At 40.2% G+C, this 25,659-nt stretch overlaps 1 protein-coding gene across 4 annotated transcripts in view; it reads left to right on the forward strand.

Moving 5' to 3' along the window:
• Positions 1–25,009, forward strand: part of LOC131226113 (UPF0613 protein PB24D3.06c) — a 45,027-nt gene extending 20,018 nt beyond the window's left edge. The window contains exons 4-10 of one of the 4 annotated variants that reach the window (XR_009161647.1): positions 104–196; positions 583–648; positions 16,334–16,479; positions 21,390–21,498; positions 22,475–22,617; positions 24,463–24,527; positions 24,614–24,669. Coding sequence is in view for 2 of the 4 variants with exons in the window: in XM_058221809.1 (XP_058077792.1) it covers positions 104–196; positions 583–648; positions 16,334–16,479; positions 21,390–21,498; positions 24,463–24,527; positions 24,614–24,761 (627 nt within the window). In the remaining 2 variants the exon portion in view is untranslated. Of the gene's footprint in view, positions 1–103; positions 197–582; positions 649–16,333; positions 16,480–21,389; positions 21,499–22,474; positions 22,618–22,778; positions 22,891–24,462; positions 24,528–24,613 lie in introns of those variants that run through there. The other 3 variants (XR_009161648.1, XM_058221809.1, XM_058221810.1) reach the window with 3 other exon arrangements.
• The last annotated feature ends 650 nt before the right edge of the window (positions 25,010–25,659 follow it).

Genomic DNA, 25,659 nt, shown 5'->3' on the forward strand with positions numbered 1-25,659 from the left:
CTTCAGTTAGCACATTTTCACGTTGTATTTTCTGCCCTTATATTATATACAATATATATTTATGTGTAAATTTGACGAGATGCTTACGTTATGCACATTGAAGGATGCAATGGAGCTTGACCAGCTTATTGGCTATTTGATCAATAAGGAAAACTCTGAAGGCGTGGTTCTACTTGGGCATAGTACTGGTTGTCAGGTGAATAATTCTGTTGTAAAATAACATTCTGTTGAAGTTCAGTTTTAGTATTTTTTAGTTACACATTTAGGGCCTGTTGCATTTACATAAAATTCAAGGATTTGAATTGCAAACAGTTTCTCACAACCTGCCACATTGGCTCTTTCTATTATTGCTTAGTGGAGAGGAGGTGCACTTTTCCAATTGTCTTTTCATTGGCCTCATGCAAAAATAAAAATGATTTGAAAGGCAAGATTCTTCCCAGGAAATGACAACATCTAGGACTGGTATGCCATTGTCAGAAACTGTCTGCATTTCAGATCCCTTTGTTTCAGATTTATGTAATGCGAAAAAGCTTTGAGAGAGTAGAATCTTACTTATTTGTCTTTTATATGCACAAAATTCAGGATATCGTGCATTACATGCGAACAAATGCTGCATGCTCTAGAGCTGTTCGTGGAGCCATTTTGCAGGTTCTTTCTTTCCGATATATGGGATTAGTCTTTTTTTTTTTTTTTTTCCCTAATATATACATATATAGGTTCAGAACCTTCTATGCATAGGGTGTCTCTAAATTAGATGGAAGTTGATAGGAGTGCTTGCAGTAGTAATTAGTTTCCAGCACGAATTGGAAGTAACAGATGTAAGTAAAGCATCAAGTGCCTACTATCTCTTGCATCTTTTGTATTTGGATGAAGGATTGGACATAACCGTCAGAATTTGCTAATCCTGTGTTGAACTCTAGGTATTTGTTGGTAATATACCCAGTCATATTATATCTGCATGTTCAGTTGTTAGCTTGGTAACTTGTATTATTTGATAATAATGGTGATTATCTTATATTTCATGCATCTATGGATACTGTTCTTAGGAGGTCTACTAACTCTGCTATTCAGGAAAAAAAAGAAAGAAAGAAAAAAGGATGTAGTAACTCTCTCAGCATTCGTGTAGTCGCAGCCCTTGATAAGAGTGGAACGGGGGAATAGAATTTGTGTAGCTGGTCTCAATTAGTTGGGATAAGGCTCAGATGATGATGATGCTGAACTCTCTCAGCAAAAGGTCATACTCTAGAGCAAAATGACCTCGGCTTGTAGCTGAGCTTATCAATTAATCAGATATTTCAGAGGATACTTAATAGGCCTGTGTGTGTGACAGAGATCACCATGGGTTGTCATTTATGGAGAAAGGAGACTACCAAACCCAAAATGGCTGATGGTTCATAACATATCATATTATATGCTACATGGCGCAAGATTGTCATGTGATGAATAAGGGCCAGGACCATGCAATGGTGTATTTATGAGTGGGTGCTACTTTTGTAGCAACACAGTCAATGGAAGAAAGACATGATACATGGTTATGGTTAGATCTGTTGATTATTGTGATCTTTTGGTGTTCGGAAATAAAGAATGATGAGCATGGTAGAGAGATAACACACAGTACTCTGTACTCTTTTATGTTGTTTGTTGCATAGAAAAATGAGTATCTTGTCATATTTGTTTCCCAACTGGAGTATCGTGGAAACCGTTAATGCTCATTGTCCACAAATTTCAGTCGATGAGTGGAATTTCATTTTACAAAATAGAAATATACCTAGATCTTAATACTCAATCAACATATGCAAACGCATTTATCAGGCCATCGGTGGCATTGATTAGATTTTCAGTTTCCCACATGGTATTGGAGCCAAGCAAGAAGGCAATCTCAATCTTCTCTTGAGCTCTGAAATTCATATAGGATCAAGTGCCTTTCCAAAATCTGCAAGTCCTAAGCATCACAGATTCAAATTCCAAATGCCTCAGCAATATCACTATTCCTTTCAAAATTCTATTCTCTTTCTTCTATACATATCATCACCCTATGCAAAAGTTCCACTCTTGCTCCTTTCCCATACCCCAAAACATCATAAACCTGAATTGCCCTTATGATCAACCCAAAACCCAAATGCTAGAAGTTCAATTAACTATATATATATATATATATATATATATATATATATATATATATATATATATATATATATATATATATATCTTGAGTGGGGGTGCCGGGGACTGGAGTTACAAGAAGAGCTTGGCCCTCTGACTAAATGGTTGTAAGAGCGAAGAACAAAGCACTAGGAATAAGGTAATGATAAGAAATAGATCCTATTGTCACAAATTTCTACTTGTTCATTTTTCCATGACCTTGAAATTGTATTGTGGTCGTTGCATGTGTGCTTCTTTGCCTTATTCTCTGTACCTAGTGATTGACCTCTTGAGTCAAGAATCAATTTGCTTCCAGGTCCTTATTCTAGCCAACAAGATCCAATTTCTCATCCACCCATTTAGAATAGCAAGTTGAAGCCCACTTCTTAGACCTCTTCAATAGGATCTTTTAAAAAGATCTCATTGTCTGGCCTCAAGCTCGGCAATCCTTAGTGGGCTTCAGTTCTAGCCTAGCCATGTGTGATTCCTTAACCTACAATATACCTAGGGATTGTTTGGCATATCGAAGGAAGATTTGACTTAAGAGGAAGTATACCCAGATAACCTGTGAAAAAAATGATAGCTTGAACAACAATACAAACATATTAAGAAAATCAATGGATTGGGCTGCAGATTTGGAACAGGACACATGAATCTCTCACATGCACATAAACTGGTCAATAAGCTTACTCATGGGAGATTGATAAGTCTAATGACTCTCTTTGCTTTCATCTATGCATGGCTTGTTGTTATTGTAGCCCATTATCATGGGGACCAAAGAAACAAGTGACAATACATTGAAAACCAAGGACATATTGTCTGTATTCCTTCCCACATATTATGGGATCATCAACAAATCATGAGCATTTCCACTTCGTGTTGAATTCTTCTGGTTATTCATACACATCAAGATCTTTTCATCTGAAATCTCTAGGAGGAACCAATAGGCAAGGTTACGTCCGACAATTTCCCACCTCTTGGCAATTGGATGCACATGTTCGATAAAGAGAGGATTCATTGGCCATTTATGGAGGAGAATTTTCAATCATACATAATGTCAAAGGAATGCGTAAATGAGTCAAATTAGGAAGTGATTTCACCAAGAGGAGGATTGCATTTGCATCCCCAAAGCACCTTGGCATTATTTGTCAAATAGTTTAAAATGTTGACCATAAACTCGAAAGGACTATTTGCTAGATGGTTTTTCATCTTGAACTGTCTTTACAATTTCCAGCATGATGTCGTAGAGCCTAAACAGAACAACATCTCACTACCAGATTACTTGGAAAATCAAGGTTAAGGTGAGTAGTCAGGATCAGATAGAGTGGAGGTGGGACCCCAAAAGGCCACTTTTCTTCCAAGGCCTTAGATGCCCAGAGGAGTTGACCAACACCCTCCTTGTTCCAAAGGCTAGGGAAAGCATATTCTATCGAGGTTAGAAGCATTCATTTGGACAGTTTGACAAATAGAACTCTGCTTGTGACAATTTTAAAGAGGAAGATTTTCCATGCAGTATGTAATACATGTGCTGGGAAGATGCGGCATCCAGTGGACAACCTATTTGTACATCGGTCTCTCATTGAGGATATTTGAGATCATTTCCTATCCGCTTTCGACATTTATCTTAGGTTCTTAATGGGACTCTGGCGGAGCTCATTGAAGGGTGGCATGGTAGCTTCCTCCCTCATAAGGTGAAAATATGTGGGATATGCTCCCTTTCGGCAGTAGTGTAAAGAAAGGAGCATTTGTGATGACACTCATTTTCTGTGAAGCTAAAGATGTTATGGTGGATTTCTTAAGTATGGTTATTTGTTGGTTTTGGGTCTCAAGGTTAACTTTGCAAAATCAGAATTCTTTGGGGTCAATTTATCTAGAGAAGAGACTCTTAGCTTTTCTAAATCCTTTGGTTGTAGTGTTGGTTCCCTTCCCACTACTTATTTGGTTCTACCCCTCTGCATAGGCAAGCCCCCTAAGCACCATTGGGACAAAGTCTGAGAGAAAGCTATCCCCATGGAAATGTAATCTACTCTCTTTGGATGGTAGAATTACTCTCATTAAATCCTCTGTGTCCAACTTGCCTCAATACCATATGTCCCTGTATTCTTGCCCCAAGTCAATTATTGCTAGAATGGACAAGTTGCGTAGATTCTTTTTATGGCAAGGGGGTTCTATCTCAAAGAAATTCCCTCTTCTGATGCAGGACAACTAACCACTTACTCTAAAAGCTCGAACTGATAGAGTGTGGTGAATCAAACTTTTTATCTCATAGCCTAGGCCCCACTTCACATAGGTCAAGCCCTCGGCCGAAGCCCCCTCATGGGCCCCACTTCACATGGGCCCGCATCACATGGGTCTTGCTTCACATGGGCCGCCCACCCCCAGTGTGCCCCTGCCTCACATAGGCCACCCCACTCGATCCTGGTCTGAAAATGCCCATGCATTAATCACCCCCAGTGATGAGTTTCGAACACGAGACCTTCCTCTCTGATACCACTTTGATGCATGACAACTAACCGCTTGCTCTAAAAGCTCGAACTAATCTCTTTATCTCATAGCCTAAGCCCCGCTCACATGGGTCAAGCCCTCGGCTAAACCCCCCTTGTGGGCCCCACATCACATGGGTCTCGCCTCACATGAGCTACCTACCTCACATGGCCGCCCACCCCGAGTGTCCCCTCACCTCACACAGGCCACCCCACTCGAGCCTGGTGTGAAGATGCCCCTGCATTATATTCTCAATTGGAAGGAGGTTTGCACCCCCTATTCAGAGGGTGGAGCTAGGATCAGACACCTGGAATTGGTTAATCAAGCTTTGTTAGGTTAGTGGTTGTGGAGGTTTGCTTTTGAAAGTTCCAACCTTTAGAGATCCGCTATAGCTACTAAATATGGCTTTTGTGTTAGGGTTAGAGAACTAAGTCCTCTCTTCATCGATCCTCCTCCTCCTTGTGGAAAGGTATTGTTAGGGCTCTCTCCTAAAGTGTTTTCTAACATCAGGTTCGTCTCGAGGAAGGGTGATCGTATTAGATTTTGGGAATATCCTTGGTGTGGGCCTTCCCCCTTAAAGGACTCTTTTCCTTCCCTTGCCCTCCTTAATCTAGATAAGGACATTCTAGTGTTGAATTGTTTTTCGAAGTCTAGAGATTTAGGTGTATGGACCCCTTCGTTGCGGAGTAACCTTTTTTATGAGGGACTCCAAGATCTTACATCTCTTCTTTCCAATTTGCATGGGATCTCTCTCTCTCTCTCTCTCTCTCTCTCTCTCTCTGAAGATGAGGACTCCATCTCTTGGAATCTTTCAAGCTCAGGGGCCTTCTCAGTTAAATCCTTTTACAATTGGTTGGCCATGGTAGACTCTTCAGGCCCATTGCCCACACAGGAAACATTTGGTCATGGAGCCCCTCTCAAAGTGGCGTGGCCTTTGGATGGCTGTTAGGACGAAATCGTATTTTTACTATTGATTACTTATGGAAAAAGGGAATGGTTGTGCTAAATGCTTGTTGCCTTTGCCTTCATTAGCAAGAATCTATTAATCATCTCTTCATCCACTACAGTTTCTCCACAAATATCTAGTATCATGTCCTACAACTGGCTAGGATTAGTTGGGTCATGCCAAAAGATGTCAGACATCTTTTCTTGTTGTGGCATGGCGAAGATGGAGGCTCCCTAGGTAGGAAGAAGTGGCAGATTCTCATGCTAGCTGTTTTGTGGTCTATCTGGCTCAAAAGAAATAGTCGGTGTTTCAATAATAAGAGTAGCTTTGAACTTGGGTTTTCAGCAAAGTGTTGATCTTGTTTAGGGACTGGGCCCCTTAATTGGATCCTGCCTCTTAGGGTTTAGAGGGGAGTGTTCAGCTAGGGGTGCTGGGGGTTATATTGTCTTGTATTCTTATTTATTTATTTATTTTTCTTGTTTTGCTTTGCTTTTGTATAGTTGTTATTGTGTGTTTCTTCCTATTTCTCTTTTAATAATTTTGATCTTTCAAAAAAAATTGAGTTATATATTTTCCATGTGTATAGATGCCGGTGCTTGCGTATCATTCATAGTAACTGCCAAATTATTAGATAACTCAAAAATCTTTTTCCGAGTTTTAACCCTCATTATTGGGAAATTTGGTTCTCCTTTAGATGATTATTTTCTGTAAGTGACTATTTTGGTAATTTTGTGTAAAAGAAAAAAGGTGAAGGCCCAACTCGTGGTCCCCTCACTTTTGAGGCCATGTGCTTAACAACATACGAAAGACACAAGATTGGTTCCAATTGAAAACATATTGAGTTAGCTTTTAAACGAAAAGCGATCATGCAATTCTTACATGAATTGAGGATTATGACTAATTTAGTGAAGGATTATATAGTTGTGATGTTATTTAGGATATTTTACTCATTATTAATATTTTATTAGAGTAGGGATTATATGGTAAAGAATAAAGTTTATTAACTATTAGTCACTATTTTATTAAATTATTTTGAATCAAAACTAGTGAATGGTTACAAATAAATTAAGGTTTCTTTTACTTTTGGAAAAATTTCTTTACATTTATAAGGCTCTTTTGGATGGTTGAACGAATAATGGAAGCTTTGTTATGGCATCAAGCTAGCGACATATATTGTCAACATTTTGGGTGATTTTTTTTTTAAAATTATTTATTATTATTATTTTTGAATGAATAACCAAAATCTTATTTAAGTAAAATAACAAAAGTTATAGATGTGCATGAGAATTGAGAAGATCTTGGATTGAGAGTAATGTTGGATGAGAGGGAGCGAAATCGAGAGTGATGTTGGATGAGAGGGAGAGAAGTTGTCTACAGGGGAGATTGAGAGGAAGATCGACAGGACGGACAGGAGAAAGATCTTACTAGAGGAGAATAGAGGTGTGTGAGAAGATCATCTTGGATCCCTAAAGGTTGGTGCGAGAGAAAGGAGATTTGATAGAGAGTATTAACAGTGTTTTAAATATCGACGATATCAGTCGATATATCCTACGATATATCTTGTATCCCACCAATGCGATACGAAATGCACAAGTAGTGCGATATATCCCACATGTTCGATTTGGTGAGTATTTTTGAATTTTGGTCCTTTTATTTTTTGTAAATCATGTCAAATTAGTGTCAGATTGTTACAAATCCATGATTTTTCATGTTTTGCATGAAAAATTATGAATTTGGAGCTTTGATTTCGAGATTTAGAGGAGATGGGCCGAGTTGCGAAAAATTGAAAAAAAATCAAAATTTCCCAATTTCTCGCAACTCAATTGCTATCTTTGTGTCTAAACATCAAATCAAACATGTATGTAACCTAATCTAGTGATTCCTCTTTTGCTTTTAAATGTATTGCTTGTGTTTCTACATGTATTCTTACATTTATAAATTATATGAATAGACATTGAATACACTTGCATTAATTCAGTTAGATAACTCATAGATTAGGACCCCATACAAAGAAAACCTATTATGTGTACTTGTTTTTTGTAATGTTTTGATTTATAAGTGTGTATTAATGTTTTTTTTAACAATCACTGAAGTTTCATTCAAAAATTCAACCAATTTCCCAATTGTTTCCCATGTTTCCAACAACAACGATACATTACACGATACAACCGATATATCCCATGCGATAACCGATATGTATCTGTATCCCAAGAATGTGATACATAACGCGATACCGATATTTCGAACACTGTGTATTAAGAGGTTGAGCCATAACATTGGGGTATGGAGCAAGGTTTTTAGGGGGGAGAGCTAGAGAGGGAGTATCGGGGGAGAAGGAATGTGTCAAGGGAGAGAGAAGGGGGAGGGGGGAGAGAGAGAGAATGAAACAATAGGGGTGGGAAACGGGCTACAGGAGGAGGATGCTGATCTAGGGGAAGGGTAAGCAAAATGATGGATTCGGGTAAAGAGGAAAAGAAAATCGCAAAACAGAAAGGAAAGCACCCAGTAGATTTCATGTGTTATTAGAGCTTCTGAGTCTGTTTGTCAATTTTTTTTTTTTATTTTTTTTAAAAAAAAGGGTGGATGGAATCACAGTTCATTAAGGCATTCAAGGAAGCAGGGAGGGTGAAGGAGGTTGCCGTCCCTCGAAAAAGGGGTTTTGTAATCATTCGGGGATTTGCATTTAATAGAATGGAGAAATCGAAAGAGGTGAATCATGCAGTAACTGCTCTGAATGGAAGATGCTTTTGGGGGAAGGAAGATTTCAGTGAAGAAAGAAAGGTATGGTTTGGAGATTGTGAATTGGGTATCGTCTAAGAAGGGGGAAAGAAGAGAGAAGGGTGGCTAGATCCAGTGTATGGCAGGAGATAGGACTCAATTGAGCTCAAGAAGTGGGGAGCTCAAAGGGTGAAGAGTCTAAATCATTCTGGGAGGTTGTGGTGGAAAATACTGAGGGTGAGGAGTTGGAAAGAAGAAGAGGCTTGAAGGAGACAAGTAAGGTAGGCCAGGAGATACGAGGTGGGTTTGGATAGGAGACTTGAAGGAGGGACCACTGGTGTGAGTACATCCAATGATGGTCGAAAATGCTTGGGGAGTATTTTAATGGAGTCTAGTGGCATCGGTGAGAGTTGGGGCCTCATTAGAAGAGGTGGGGTTGTGGTTCTCTCGCAATTGTAGTATGTGGGAGCCTGATTAAGTGCTCTAGCATGTAGGAGGTGTGGTGATCGTTGCGCTTAGAAGCTAATGTTGATAAGGTCATCCTTGCCAACAATTTCTTCATAGACGACTTGGTCTTTTCGGTTTGCAATTGGGAAGATTGGTCGATCTTGGGAAGGGGGGATGTCTGGGTCCAACTTTGGGATTTTCCTTGGTAACTTCCGTTTCAGGAATTCTTCCCCATCGATTCTTTGATTGAGAGCTGGAAGGATCTTTGGGTTGCTAAAATCTGCATCCGGAAGTTGTCTTTGGTGTTAGAGAAGGTGATGATAGAAGGCAAAGAGAAGCTATTCATGCGGGTGGTGAGTTAAGAGGTTTGGAGTGTAGGAGGAAATGGTGTTGCTGTAATGATGATAGTGAACCTTGGTACATGGGTCGACGTTGAGGTGGGAGTTGAAGGACCAAAATTTCGATGGTTTAATGGACCACATAATCGAGCTCCTGATACATGCAAAATGTTGTCTTGTGAGAAGGGTGTAGGTGGTGAGGCAATGGGTCGAAGGCTGCACTTGTACTAGCTCCATGCCAAGTAAGATGGGAGGACATTACGGGTGTCAACACATCTCCTCTTTTGGGGGCACCACCGACGTTGGTGGTGTGTTGATTTGGCAAAGTTCTATGGGGCCCACCATGATGTATGTGTTAGATATCCAGACTGTCCATCCATTCTACCAGATCATTCTAGGGCATGAGCCAAAAAAATGAGGCAAATCAAAAGCTTAAGAGGACCACACCATATAAAACAACGGGGATTGAACGCGTACCATTAAGAACTTCTTAGGGGGCACAAAAGTTTTGGATCAAACTAATATATGTGTTTTCCCTTCATCTAGGTCTATGTGACCTTATGAGCAATTTGGATGGCAAATAAACATCATGGTGGGCCCTATGAAGGTTTCAATGGTGGGTGTCATTATTCCCATTGCATTCTGTGGTGTAGTCCACTTGAGCTTTGGATCTGCTTCATTTTTGGGCTCATGCCCTAAGATGATCTGGAAAATGGATGGATGGTGTGGATATAACACATGCATCGCGGTGGGGCCCACAAAACTTTCCCACTTCAACACACTGTTGAGGTCAATGGTGTGCTACACTACACAATTCGAGTCCATGAGGGAGATCTTATTTGTGCGGCACATGTCCTGGCCAGAGGAGAAGTTAGTGGCACCTCTACAAGGCATATGAATGAGGTTGATTGTGTGGTGTTGTATCGAGACTTTTCGCATGAGGGTGAAGTTTTAAAGGAGGACACATGCAACCTTCCTTTTTCCTTAATTGAGATAGGCATTGATCCAAGTCAATTCTTTGCTTTCTTGGTCCAGACCTTGGCAATGGTGAGTTGGAGATTGCCCAAAAGGAGCTTGATTGGGAGAGTCCATCTTCATCCCTGATCCCCGGTGGCAACATTGAGGCTCTCGCAATGGGGCCTTCGTCGGTGGAGATACCTTGCACAGGAGTTGGGAAATTGATAGATTTGTAGGGAACCAAAATGGGGGAGCTAACGTAGAGACTGGAGGGCCCAGTGAGTGGTTGCGGTTCTGGGAATCTAGTGGTTGAACTCTCAGGAGCCTAGGATGCTCAGCGGAAGGACGACTCGTTGTTAGAAGCCATGGACATTCAACCTATTCGAGTGTCTGGAGGAGGAAGTAGGAAGCTTGTGAAGTGTAAGGGGGTGAAGACGTGATTGTACGATGCTCGTTTTGGGGGACGATAGTCCCGTTTCCATGGCGAGGGGAATGTGTTGGATCAAAGAGGCAATAGGGAATGTTGGGAAGATGGTTGGGGTCACATTCAAGGATTGCAAGGACTACACATCTTTATTCAATTTGTGGAGGAGAGAGGAAACTTGAAAGTCCAAGAAGCTACTTAGGAACAAGCGAGCAGAGTAGCTAAGGATTAGAGAGAGTTGAAGAATTTGGTGTCTATCGTTAATTGTGGGGGGCAAGGGAAGAAGGATGAGGAAAGGTGTTTAATGAAGATTGTAAGCTAGAACATGAGGGGTTTAGGGTGCCCTTAAAAAAAGAGCTTTGCAAGAAACTAAATTGCAGTCTATGAGCCAGTCAATTGTTAATGCAATTTGGGGAAGAAAGCCTGAGGACTAGTTGTTGTTGGGTGTAGAAGGGACAATGGGAGGTATTATGATATGGGATTCCAATCTTTTGGAGTCGGGAGGACTGGTGCTTGGTCAATTCTCGACTTCCTTTCTATTGAGGTATTCAACAATTGGTTTTAAGTGCTTCTTCACAACGATGCAAGATCCAAATACTCACGATCAACAGGTTCAGCTATGGGTTAAGTTAGACTCCATTTGTCACAAGTGGGGCCTACTGTGGTGCTTGGGGGATGACTTCAACATAGTTAGATTTTCTTTCGAGAAGTCGGGAGGGGCCACATTAACCAAAGCATAAGGGAATTCTCTAATTGGTTCAATGGAAAAGAACTCGTGGATTTGCCTATAAGGGATGTGAGGTTCACATGGTCTAACGGGCAAGATAGGGTAGTGAAGTCAAAGCTAGATCAATTTTTGGTTTCTTCTAATTGGGCGGAGAGTTTCCCCTTGTGTCTTAAGGTGGACTTCCGAGGCCCATTTCAGATCACTGCCCAGTTGTGTTAGAAGTTGAGGAGAATGATTGGGGTCCGAGGCCATTTAGATCTGAGCTCCTTTGGCTTGGGGTGGAGGGAATCACATAGTCAGTGAAGGATTGTGGTGGTTATTCAAGGTTGAGGAATGTGCGGGACATGCTTTGTTTTAAAACCTCAAATTTCTAAAGGAAAGATTAATGTGTGGAAGGAGCTACGTGGGAATTGGGAGGCAGAGACGGAAAAATCCGTCGTGATAAATCCAAGCTTTTGACATAAAGGTAGAAGATGATGGAGTTATTAAAAGTGGATGAATCTAAGAGAGAATCTTATTTTAGATTATAAAAATCGCTTGAAGGAAGAATAAATCAAATAGAGGGAGGTCGAGAGCTACATGGCTAAAAGAAGGGGATGAGAATATAAAGTCTTTTCACACTATAGCAAGCGTTAGGGCGAGGAATAATAGAAGTCATAGTGTGGTGGTGGATGGGGTAAGAGTGGAAGAAAAGTCTAAGGTGTGTGATGCAGTTGTTCAGATTTATAAGGACCTTTTCACCTGTGAAGAGGGGGTGCATCCGAAGCTTAATAACCTCGATTTTGATGTTATTCTGGAAGAAGTGGTCGCTAGTCTAGAAAATCTGGTTTCCGAGGAGGAAATTAAGGCGGCAGTGGATGCTTCGAGAAGAGGCAAGGCGTTAGGGTTAGATGGTTTTCCTATGGCTTTCTTCCAAGTGTTTTGAGAAGTGGTCAAGAGTATTTTTTTTGCTTTTATTGTGGAGTTCTTTGAGATCAACTGCCTTGTGTCTAAGTTGGGGGCATCCTTTATCACTCTCATTCCCAAGAAGGAAGATGCCAAATGTTTGAGTGCCCTATCAAATTCTTGCTAAAGTTGTGGCTACAAGGTTTCGCTTGATGCTAGTGCACGTCATTTCCAATGTTCAAAGCGCCTTTATAGCAAAGAGAAAGATCCTAGACAATGCCTTAATTGCCCATGAATGCATAGATTCGTGCAAGAGGGAAGGTAAACAAGGCATCATTTGTAAGTTAGACATCAGAAAAACATGTGATCATGTGGATTTGAAATTCCTAGATTATATGATAGGAAGGATGGGGTGTTGTTAGTGATGGAGAGGATGGGTTCAAGAATGCATTCGATTGGCTAAATTTTTTGCTGTGTTGAACAGGTCTCCTAAGGGCCTATTTGATTTTCATATTTATAGGTAACTAGCCTATAAATTGATCATTATTTCTTTTTTTAGTAATTTGGTTTTTGGAGTAATTACTTCATCGAAAATCATGTCAATTTCAATTGGATTCCATGTGTTTCTACACGCACAAAAAATATGGAGCCCACCGTGATGAATATGTTATATCTATGTCGTTCATCCTTTCCACAAGATCATTTTAGGGCATGCATTAAAAAAAAATGAAAAAAAAGAAAAAAGAAAAAAAGAAGAAGAAGAAGCAAATCCATAATTCAAATGGACCACACCATATGAAACAGTGGTCCTAAGTTTTGACGATATCGGCTGATATATCCCACGATATATCTTGTATCCCACTTGTGCGATACAAAACGCACAAGTAGAGGGATATATCTCACATGTTCAATCTGGTGAGCATTTTCAATTTTTTACCCTTTTTTTTTTTTTGTAAATCATATTAAATTAGTGTCAAATTGGATTGGGAGCTTCGATTTCGGGATTTGGAGGAGATGGGCCGACTTGCGGAAAATTGAAAAAAAAAAGTCAAAAATTTCCAATTTCTTACAAATCTTTTGTTTTTTAATGCATTGCTTGTGTTTCCACACGTCTTCTTATATTTATAAATTACATGAATACGCATTGATTATATGAATACTTGCATCAATTCAATTAGACAGCTCATAGATTAGGACCCCATACATAGAAAACCTATTACGTGACTTGTTTTTTGTAATGCTTTGATTTACAAGTGTGTATTGATGTCTTTTTAACAATCACGGAGGTTTCATTGAGAAATTTGATCAATTTCCCAATGTTTCCCCATGTTTCCAACAACAGCGATACATTATGCGATACAATCGATATATCCCATGTGATAATTGATGTGAATCTGTATCCCAAGGGTGCGATATTGATATTTTGAACACTGGTCCTAAAGGATCTCATCCGTTGAAAGTCAATACCCACTGATGTTTATTCCTCATCCAACCTGTTCATAAGATCATTCAAATACGAATAAAGGGAAAACATAAAATCAGCTTGATCCAAAATTTGTGGCCCCCAAGAAATTATCAGTGATAAGGGTTCAATTCCCACTGTTTAACGCAGTGTGATTCACTTGGGCTTTAGATCTACCTCATTTTTGGATTCATGCCCTAAAATGAGCTGGCGGAACAAATGGACGGCTTCGATATGACCTAATACATCACCATGGGTCCCACGGTTTTTGCATCCAAAATATATTCGCACCTCTTATTTGCACCAAAACATTTTTCCTGTCAATGTCAACTTCGATCCAAGAGATGGAAATACAAGGGGAAGTAATGATGACTAATTTACAATGCATTTACATTATAATTTGGAAATCAAACAGGCCCTAAGAAATTCGTCAAGGCTTCTAGAGGGTTGCGGTAGGGAGATTCTCTATCTCCATTTCTGTTTTTTGTAGCGGCGATGGAAGCTTTGAGCAAGATGTTGGGTAGGTTATGGTAGCAAGTCTCATGAGCAGATTTGCAGTGTATAAAGTAGGGCCCCAAAGTTTTCATCTCCAATTTGCTGATGATACTCTCCTCTTTTGTGATGCGAAAAAGCCAAAGTTGATAATTTGGTGCTTTGAATTTGTATTGGGTCTGAGAGTGAACATTTCCAAAAGCAAATGCTGAGCATTTGTACTTCTAAGGAGAAGTTGAAAAGTTGGCGGAGATCTTGATCATACTGCTGGCTCTTTCCCCTCGACATGCCACGGTCTCCCATTATGTATTGGCAAACCAGCAAAGCACTTGTGGGACAAGGTTATAGAAAAAGCTGAAAGAAAGTCGTTGAGGTGGAAATGTCAGCGTCTTTTGTTAAGGGGAAGGCCAACGTTAATCAAGGTAGCTTTATCAAACTTACCGGTATACGTTGTGTACTTATTCGAATGCCTAAAGGTGTTGGATAGGTTGGGAGGGCATAGGTGTGACTTCTTATGGCAGGGAGCAGAAGAGAAGCACAAATTCCATTTGCTTAAGTGGGAAGAGGTGCAAGTCAACCAAAGGAGGTGCGGGGATAACAAAGTTGGAAGTCATGAACATATGGCTATGGAGATTTCGGACAAGAGCAGGTTGTTTATGGAAAGAGATGATTGTGTGGAAGTATGGTGTGAAGGAGGGTGGTGGACTGGGGATTCTTCTCTTTCCCATAAGTCGGCTTTATGGAAATCAATTGTCAGATTGGATGAAAGATTCAAGGAAGGTATCAGGTTCTCTTTAGGAGATGGATCGAGGATCTGGTTTTGGGATAATATATGGGTGGGCGAGAGAGCACTTCGAGAAGATTTTTCAAGGCTAGCATGCCTATCCTCAGATACGAACATTCTAATCACCTGATGTTTCTCAATCTTAGGGAATGAGGTGGTGTGGTCCCCTCTGTGCGGGAGGAACTTGTTTGATGGAGAAGTTAGTGAGATCATTGGTTTGCTAAATCGTCTTCAAGGCATTAGCCCATTGCCGGGTGAAAAGGACTCAATGGTTTGGAATAAAGAAAAGTCTGGCCAGTTTTCAGTTAGATCTTATTACAGGCTACTTCTTGGTGCTTTGTCAGGAAATTTTCACACCTTCATATGGCACTATGCGGCTTGGTTGGTGGGAAGGAATAAGGTTCTCACTATTGACAACCCGGGGAAGAGGAAGATGGCGATTACCAATGCTTGTATCTTGTGCATGCAAAATGAGGAGATGGTTGACCATCTTTTCATTCATTGCCCGTTTGCTAGCGAGTTGTGGTCCAGGTTTTTGTCTGTCTTTGATATGACTTGGGTTATCCCGGGCTCGATTGAAAGTCTCTTCTTGTTTGGCATGGCGACGAGAATGAGAAGAGAGGTAGGATTTTTTGGAGATTAACCTTTTTGGTCGGTGTTTGGGCATTGTGGGGAGAGTGGAACAAAGGAAGTTTCACAATCGGAGCATGTGGGTATCAGATGTCTATGGGAGGGCCAAATCAGATGTAATAGAGTGCGCCTTTAATATTAAGGTTCTCAGGGATTGTGATTTGTCGTCCTCTTCTTGGATGGCTTTGTAGTTTGTGAGGCTTTTGCCTCTCTTTTCTTTAATAAAGTTATCACTTCTCATAAAAAAATAAAATAATTAAGAAAGGGTATACAATAAATCAAGGCAATGGATAAGAGTCCCTTGTACAAAGATTAACTCTATGGACTCCTTTCTTCACAAGAGAATCAATATTTGGGTGATTTCTAAACTCTTTGGTGTGATGCTCAAAGCCGCTTGGTTTGATGCTAACTATATAAAGGTTTGAAAGTTGAATGACATTTAATGGTGTTCTTTTTAATGGTTGTGTTACTTTCACTGCTTTACCACTGATTTTTACAATTTTTTGTCTATTTCTAGAATTGCATTGTTATGTTGTTGATGCAACTTATACTAAAATAAAATTTCTGACCTAACTAGGTGCTATCCTTCTGCATCTCTTTCATCAAGTTGTATTATGTCATTTTGTGGCATTTGTATATTTAAGTAGTCTGCCATTCTTGAGTACCATAGCAATGGGATAATGTACCTCTTGATTCTTTAAACGGATGCATGTCCGCCAACGCTTTCCAAATACTTTTCTAGGAAACAGTTTCTCAAAGTAATAGAAGTACTTCATGCTCAATAATGAGCAGCTTGATCTCCATTTATGCTTATGGATAATATAGGCTTTATTTCATACATCTTTCATGATCACTTCTAGCTTTAGTAATAATGCTGGAATGACTGACGCTTTTCAGGCTCCAGTCAGTGACCGGGAATACAGAGCAACTCTTCCTGAAACAGCTGCAATGATAGACTTGGCATCAACCATGATAACAGAGGGTCGAGCAATGGATTTAATGCCCAGGGAAGCAAATCCGGATGCCCCAATAACCGCCTATAGGTGTGTAGCACATCATGTTTTTGTTTCTCAGTCCAAACACTGATATATTTGAGAATTTTAATTACTTACTAATTAGAATGCATGCAATTTGGTTTTATAAACATCTTTTACCCTTCTCAATGGTTGTCAGTCCACAATTGTTATGAAGGAACTAAGAGGGTTGTCAATCCACAGTTGTCGGCCAACCAAGTCATCACTACGGCCTTAAATCCATCAATGAGGTGTCAATAATGGCATCTAGATGCCAAAAAAAAAAAAACCATCACCTAAAAGACATGGCACCCCAAAACAGGTCCAAAAAGGATTGTGTGAGTAAGGCAGTTTGAGTGACCAGACCTTGTTTGTGCCACAGGTTGCACAACCAATACTGTGCCATCAGCTCAACGCCGCCACCTCTGTCTAGCTATATCTCTATGCAGCCACCTCTTCGCAACCATTGCCTCTTTGCGCAACTATCCTGGTCACTTTGATGGCTTGTGCACAAGGTATTCAAAAACGGTTGACCATTACTCAACTGTAACAGTTAGAACCGTTACGCATTACAGGGCAGTAACAGTCATTATCGAAAAAATTACCCGTTATGGGGCCGATACACCGTATCGTAACGGTAGTGAAGGTGGCTGTAACAGCCACCGTTACTGTTATTGAATACCTTGCTTGTGCAACCACTTTTCAGGTTTCACGACTGGGGGAAGTTGTAGCTGTCCCTAATATGGTCCATGCTCCTTTCTTGTATCCAACCACCTCCATCAAGTTGCCTGTAAACATACACTATTCTCAACAAATAGGGGGACATAAATTCGTCAAATACGCCGCTGCTCTGCTGGATCAAAGTCCTAAGCATCAGGAGGCCAATCCCAAGGTGGTACAAACCACAACTCGATCTTTTCTTTACTTTTTTATCTAGTAAATCAAAGTTTTTAAAGGAGTTTGAAGTCTAGGAGAGTCAAAGATACAAGTGTGTTCTCAATCCTTTGATTGATCAAAGCATTTTTAACTTACATTTGAGCCACTAGAACCCACTCTTTTAGAAAGTGGTTCCTTTATTCTTGTAATATTCTCTTGTTCTTTTATTTTGTAAGAATTTAGAGTAGTTCTACAACTTAAAAGATCTCGAACCAAGTTTGGTGTCGTTTGTGGGAATGTTCAAGACTCTGAATATACTCCAACAAGGTCTGAAGAAAAGTGGTAGCTTGGAAGGGATAGCTCATCAAAACTTATGATCAAGTTCAACCAACGAAATTTCGAAGAGCACAAGGGACCCATAAAAGGTCTATGAACATCAAATCGGGTCAAGATCTCTTTGAAAACGTGCCAAAAACCACCCATATCACTACTCTACATGGAACAAAAATGGTTATTGGAGAGCAATGTTAAGACTTGAGAGTATTAGTATCATTACATGTATCAATGATCGGTGATACAAAAACATGAATCAGTATCGCCAATATTATCACTGATACTCAGAAAAATATTATCTGAGGAAAACATTATGAATAGGTGGAATTTTTCTGTGAAATTTTAGATGTTAAAAGACACATGTTTAGGACTCATGTGAACATGTCGGTATGTCAGTCACTAATGTAACCTTTTAGGGTGAGCAAAAGCATACAAAACTAGGGCTAGAGTCCCGACACGTCCTCAAGTATAAGGACTAGTCAAAGGTGGTACATGATTAAGTCAATATGAATCGGGAATGGTTAGGCATCCTGGTCTAGGACTCTAGAGACTCGATGCGATCTTCCATTGCAAGTGCTCAATCGGGTTCAAACGCAGGAACCCACACTCTGTGAACACACACACACACACTCTCTCTCTCTCTCTCTCTCTCTCTCTCTCTCTCTCTCTCTCTCTCTCTCTCTCTCTCTCTGTGTGTGTGTGTGTGTGTGTGTGTGTCTAGTATAGGACATAGGCACCATCATCTCGTTTAGCCCGATGGTGGAGACATTCCATCCCAACTCATCCTCAGTTCCCTCAACACAAGATGGCTAATATACATTTCACAGATTGCCCAATCTTGCTATTGTGGTCATGGAATTTAGGGTACTAAGATCTAGGGCGCACAACTCTCTTTTGGTCAGTGACCATTGTGTCCAAACTCACATTCCCATAGGACAACCGGAGGAACCTCTCCCTTTTAACCTTTAAAATCACAGATAGATCATGCTTCCCACATTTAATGATGGCATCAATATGCAAACCAAACACGCAGTATCATTAATATTTATGATTATCACAATCATTATTGGCTTTCCAGGGCACACTATACCAACATCACAACCTCACCACAAGCCGTTGTCGCTCTTGAAACAACACCGTCATACATGTCTTGATGATGCCGATGTATGCGCTTGAGACCATTCTCGTGCTCATCACCAACTGTGTAACCTCCCCAATTACTCTTTCATTTGCTTTCTCTAGGTCTATAGAAGCTGTGTAAATTTCCTCTTTTCCTATGCTTGTGCATATAGTCTTTGTAGAAAAGTAGCTTTAATTGTCAACCTCTTGAGATCCTTTTCCTAGTCATCATCAACCACATAATCTCTCGAATTACTCTTTCATTTGCTTTCTCTGGGTCGATAAAAGCTTTGTAATTTTTTCTCTTCTCTATACTTGTGCATATGTAGTCCAAGCAGAAAAGTAGCTTTAATTGTCACCCTCCCTGGCATGAAGCCAAATTGATTCTTAGATATCATTTATCCCCTCACCCCCCCCCCCCCCCCCCCCCCCAAAATGCTTCATGGTGTGATTCGGTCAGTATGATCCCTTGTTAGTTGGTGCAAGTGCAACTTCGTGGATCTCTTTTGTTCTTGAAGATCTCTTCCATTGTCTGCAAAAATTTGTTGAAAAGACTAGTTATTCAAACTCACATGATTTTGCTACACTACTATAGGCATTATCATTCGTCCCCACTGCCTTCCTTTCTTTATACCTGTGAAGGACTACCTCTACTTCCCCGAATAGTACGATAATACACAAACCCTCTAGCCGTCCAAGGCCCCTCTTAGTTCTATAATTCTATCCACAAACTCCATATTCATTCAACAACCTTGAAAGTTGCCTGCCCATCTCTCCCTAATCTCACCTTCTTTAACTAAGACCATATGGCCCTTAACCTTGATGCATCTAATGTAGTGTATTGAAGGTATGCCAAAATGGTAAGTTGGTAACTGGTACGCATTACGGGGCCGTATCATCCATAAAAGAAAAAATGGCCCATAATGGGGCCGAAACAGATTTTTCAAAAAAAAAAAAGTAACAGCTGTTACGGCTCGAATCGTAACAGTAATGGCCGTGGCTGTTACGGCCACTGTTACCGTTATGAAATACCTTGACTATATGCCTCTAGTTATCCTCTTCCTCAATTGTGCTAGTTTATAAATATCGTTCTCGCCCTTTCTAGTACTTGCATATCATACAATTAGCCGTATGTTTTACATTGGTCATACTGCTTTCTGTGCTTCCTTTATATCATATTTGTAGGTTTTGAGGTTTTGTATGTTTCCACTTTTCTGCCGCTCTTTTTGACCTGACACCTTTATGGTAACTGCCTTTTACACCACATCTCTTGACGACCATGTTTCTTTACAGCTTTATTTTTCTTTTTTGTTTTTTGAAATGTCATGTTTCTTTACATTTGCCTTTCTTGCCTTTAGATTCCAAAGCACTTCTCCTTGGCATAGGCTTCGGGCGTCCTCTTGCTTTCTTTTATCACTTTCTTTCTAAATAATATTGACCTAGACAGCGGTAACATCTAGATCCATAGATTTAATTGGCAAGAATCTGTTGATTGAATGGTTAGGACTGATCTTTATAATGGACCTAGACAGTGGATGCCACCTTGTTCAGATCTTGTTCATGAATGACATGCATTCAGTGATGGATCAAGGACATGGTTTCTTTTGTAAAAAATCGGCATGCAAGTCTGGCTCATACAAATATATCATCTTATTCTAGATTGAATAAATCATATATTAAGAAACATAATTCTTTTACAGAACTAATTAATTTTTTGTCATGCTTAGTGCTGGCAATGAGCCAGGTGGCTCGCTTGCTCGGCCTTGTAGGACTAGGGCCCCTATGCTTGGCCAAGGGCTGGGCTGGGCCCATGCCAATCGTCGAGTGGACCACTGTCAGCATTGGGTTGGGGTCATTTTTCAATGATCTAAACAGTTTTACATGATGGAACCCATCATGTATGGAGGATACCCGAAAAAGAAGGTTCATAGTTTGGATTATTACAAACTTGCAATCATTTAACTCTTTTCTTTACAGGGCCAACCGAATAGGGCCAAGGCCTTTTTAGACTGATTAGTGCCAGGGCCAAGGCTAAGGGCTAGGGACCTGTTAGGACCAATCTTGGCTTGGTCCTAACCCCGCCTATTGCCAATACCACCCCTAGTTATACACTTATACTCATCTTAACATGTATTCCATTGCGTGATCAATCATACCATTCTATCTATTCTAGTGTATTGTATGCGTATTGATAACGTAGATAAAGTTACCATACCATACCTCATATTAGGTACTACAGACTGTATTCGACATATAGTTTTGTATTCCCACTTATGGGCTAGGGAGGGATATGGATGCTTGGTTTGAAGTGTTGACAAGGGATTTGAGAGCATGTGCATCAAGTTGTTGACGACAGATTTGAGAGCATGTGCATCAATTTGTTGACAAAGGATATGAGATAGGGCCGTAGGAATGATTGGTGAAACATGAGTCCTAAAACCAGCCCCAAATAGCTGTGACAAGATTATGATGTTGTTGTTGATGATGATGATGATGATTCACGGTATGTGCAGATCATGTGTATTACTATATTTAATGTCCAAATACAAATAGCATGTTATACAGTCTTACCAATATGGCACTTATGCATCCCTTTTCTCTTACTCATCTAGGTATCACTCGCTTTGTGCATACATGGGGGATGACGACATGTTCAGTTCAGATCTTAGTGATGATCAGTTGAGATTGAGACTTGGGCATATGTCCAACACACCTTGCCAGGTAGGTGGGTCTGATGGATTTTTGTCAGTTGTCATATGAAATATCTCGTGATGCTCTTCTAAAAGATAGGGAAATTTCTGGTGTACCCTTATGTTTGTCCTGTATTTAAACTAATACAGACAACACTCTTACCTTTTTGTTTTTTTTTGTTTTTTTGTTTTTTTTTTGTTTTTTTTTTAAAATTTTTAATGTTTACTTATATACACGGTTATTAAGTGTAGCCAATTTACCTTTTTTAAGACCAAAATGCCCTCTTCCTTATTTTCTACAGATCCTTCCTTCTTTGGAAACTAACAGAAAAGTCTCTCATGATATGTTGCTTTTTTTTCTAGCCAGGATATGTCTTTATGAGGCAGCCATCTAACACCAGACATATTCCAGTGTACATCCACATCCAAGCTGTTCACCCTGTCCCTCCATGCAGATATTCTAGCCCACTCATTGGATGATCATAGTTTATGAGACAAATGGATTGCTAAGAAAACTTAGCCAAGTTTCTTAAACCATCAGCCTCTTTTTAACAGTGGCACACCTGATGACTGGACTGTCCTGGTTTCTGCACCAGGTTATCTTCACGGTGGGACCCACCTAATGAATGGCTTGGATCTCTTACTTGCATGCTACAATCATGCTAGATGGATGGGTTGCCTTATACACATGCATTAGCTTAGAAAAACTCCATAATATGATAGGAGTCCTCCTTCCACCTTATGTGTGGCATGAGTGAGTGGATTGGGATAGTCCACCTAGTGGGTCCTTCTGTGGATGATTGATGGTAAAAAAACCATGCTACAAGGCAATGATAGCCCTAACCTCAACTCTCTTTTCCCTTCTGAATGTCAACCATTGACAAGTTTTTCATTTCACATGCATTTTAAAGGCCACAAATTGGATGTATAAGATCATTCACTTTTTTTCTATTTTAACTTGAACCATCTATGGTAGGGCCCACTAAGTGTACCATCCTGCTCTGCAGTCCCTCAAATGGCATATAAGGTGGAAAGGGGGCTCTGACATGGAGGTTTGCTGAGCCCATTCGCATGTATAATGCAGCGTATCTACACTCCACCGTGTGTGTCAGCATGGCCCACGGGTGCAAGATCCAAGTTGATCCATTAGGTGAGTTCCACTGTGCATAACTTGCTTAAAATTCAGGCTGGTCCACTCATCAGATGGGTGGCGCCATTGTTACAAAAACATGACGATGGCTCTTGCAAACACTTTTCCTAGTTTTTCAAGCTGTGCATTTGCATCATTAAGAGTCAACTGTGGTCAACCAGTTGAGTGGACTGATCTGATTTCTGGGCCAAACTATGTACATGGTGAGCCTGCCTGATGGACGAGTTGGATGAAGTACTCTTGGGCGACGCTAGCACATGTGGTAGCTTGTAGGTAGGCTATCTCATGCACTAGTTTTGCCTTTGAAAGGTCAGATGCTGTGCATTATTTTGCTGTGGAAGGATTTGTAGAAAATAGAGGCATTTTGCTCATAAAAGTGACTAATTTGTTTGAGTTCATGACCAGGGGTATTGAAGGAAATGCATCCATATTTAAGAGAGCTTTTGTAAAAAGTGTATATTGGAAAATTTCCCACACACACACAGAAACACAATTTCTTGTGGTGTCTCAAAAGAAGAAGAAGGAGAAGAAGAAGAAGAAGAAAAGAAAAGAACAGAACGCATTGTTTGAACGATCCCAGGGTTGAGGACTTTGATGCTTACAGTGATAAACGCCCTACTTCATAGTTTTTCATGACTTTGACCATGGTCTCTTTTTTGGCATTAATATATTAATAAATGGCAAAGATGGCATTTGTGACAAAGTTCTACATGGGTGCACTCCTATTTAAATCAGCCTTCTTGACTTCCTACTTAGCTGAAGGATCAGTGACTTGGTATGCCTCTATGTTGCATTTGAGATTTTGACGATGATGAATTATAGGATTGCCAAGCTGATGATATCTGAAGTACACTTGGATTTTCAGTTTAACAAGTGGCACATGTCATTCCATAGTCCATGCCATTGGTCTGTTTGGGCAGTGCCATGGATGGACCAAAATCTCCTAGATAGTTCTTCTAAGTCCTTATCCCAACTAATTGTGGTCACATAAAATTTTCCTCAATGGTAAATAAGAAAGATCCTAAGCTTTCTATATACAGCTTACAAATAGAGTTAATAAGAGATGCAAATATCTGCATTCAACTAACAAAAAGGGCCAAGACTCATGTTTAGGATATGCGAATATGAGAGAGTTTTGAGGGGTGGTCCATCCATGGTGAGATTCAACATATCAACAGTCATACAAACTGAAGACCAGAGTGCACTGTGAATATCCTAGCTTTGAGGATCCTATAGTTCCCCATTGGCAATTGTTGCACCAAGTGTAAAACTTTGTGAAAGATTGCTGAAAGACGTGTAAGAGAAAAAAATCTGTCTAGTCCAGCTGATTGCATTTTAGTAGTCCTTTTTTTTAAATCCACAGAGAGTTAGGAGGAACGACAAACTTAAATATAATACAAAGACCTCTCAGTGCTTTCACTTTTGTCCTTCCGGCATCCATTTCACGGGTGCAGGAATACTGACCTCCAATACATTGCATGTGAAGGATCATACATGCCTATGTGTCACATGTGTATGACTTCTAATCCATGCAGAGGGCCTCACCATGAAGATTGCCTGGCGCAGCAATCAGGCTCGTCTGCTTGCCAGGCAGTCTGATTCAATGTACACATGTAGCCTGCCTGATGAGTGGACCAGCTTGATTTTTGCTCCAGACATATTCATGTTGGGTTCCCCCTTTTAAGCAGATGTCATTCGCTCAGATGTTATACACATTAAGAGTAAAAAGTTAACTATGCAAGCCATGAATCAGCTCCTAACTTGGGTCATTGCTTCTCCAACCAGCATCAAAACTAGGGATTTTCAATATGGGTCTTTTAGTGAAATATGCGTGTTTATTTGCAGGTAATCTTTTCCATGGCAGATGAGTATGTACCAGAGTATGTTGATAGGGAAGCGTTAGTGGAAAGGTAAGATTAACGCATGTGCACATCTCAGCATGTGTTGTACTGGTGTCTTGTAATTTGATGTTATGTCTTTCTTTGGTCCCAAGCAGGCTGTGCAAAGCCATGGGAGGAGCCGAGAAAGTCAAAATCGAACACGGCAACCATTCTCTCTCCAACAGGGTTGAAGAAGCAGCCCAGGCAATTATGGACTTTGTTAAAAGGGAAGGTCCCGCAGGGTGGGATGACCCATGGAGTTAGCATCCCTCATCTATCCCTTCCATCCAATTTTTCTTTTCTTTTTTCCTTCTTCAAGTCTCCCATTTTTTTATTTGCATTCATGCTGAGGTTGGATGAACTGAAAGCTATTGCCATTTCTTATGTGTTATATCTGAGTACTTACATTGAAGTTTGATGGAATTTTAGTGCTTGTTTTGATATTGTAATGGATGTTATAGGCTTATAGCCCCCTAATAAAAGGATAGAATGTAGAATATGGTTTAGTCGCAGCATCGCATCAAGCATCAAGCCTTCCAGCCAGTCACAGTCCAGACATTGAACCTTGATTTTAAGCCTTTTTTTTTTTGAGGAGAGGAGTTATATGATACTCAGCTGCACATGACACTTGATACATAGGCACTCGGAAATAGCATACATGGCATATATTAACTCAAATAAAACCGACGAGATTGTGCATTCCTTTGTCACCAAGTCACAATCCCGAGATCAGATTGGTTGGACAATACTAACCTCTGATTCGCGGACACTTATTTGTGGAAATAGGACGATTGGATACTTTTCGATTTTAACTCTCCAATAATTGCCCAGCAATCCAATTGTTAGATAATCAAATAGCTTAACATGATGCACCAACACTGGTTACCGTAGCTTGGACTGTTTAACTGACTACTTGTATGCCATGTGTGCAATTTCAATGTAATTTCTAAGAACCCGCTTATCATCCATCACTCTCTGCTACACTATCAATGTTTTTCTCTTTGGCCTGTGGCCTACATGAATTAGGATGGTATTGATGATATTAACGCACATGCTGTGTCTTTTCATCTCTGTAGTAAGAAGCAGTGCGTTTTGTTTTTTTCCATCTCTGTAGTAAGAGGCAGGGGCTTTAGAATACATTGTAATGTCATTGTAATATGAA

This window comes from Magnolia sinica, chromosome 14 (genome assembly GCF_029962835.1).
Source record: "Magnolia sinica isolate HGM2019 chromosome 14, MsV1, whole genome shotgun sequence".
Taxonomy (NCBI): domain Eukaryota; kingdom Viridiplantae; phylum Streptophyta; class Magnoliopsida; order Magnoliales; family Magnoliaceae; genus Magnolia; species Magnolia sinica.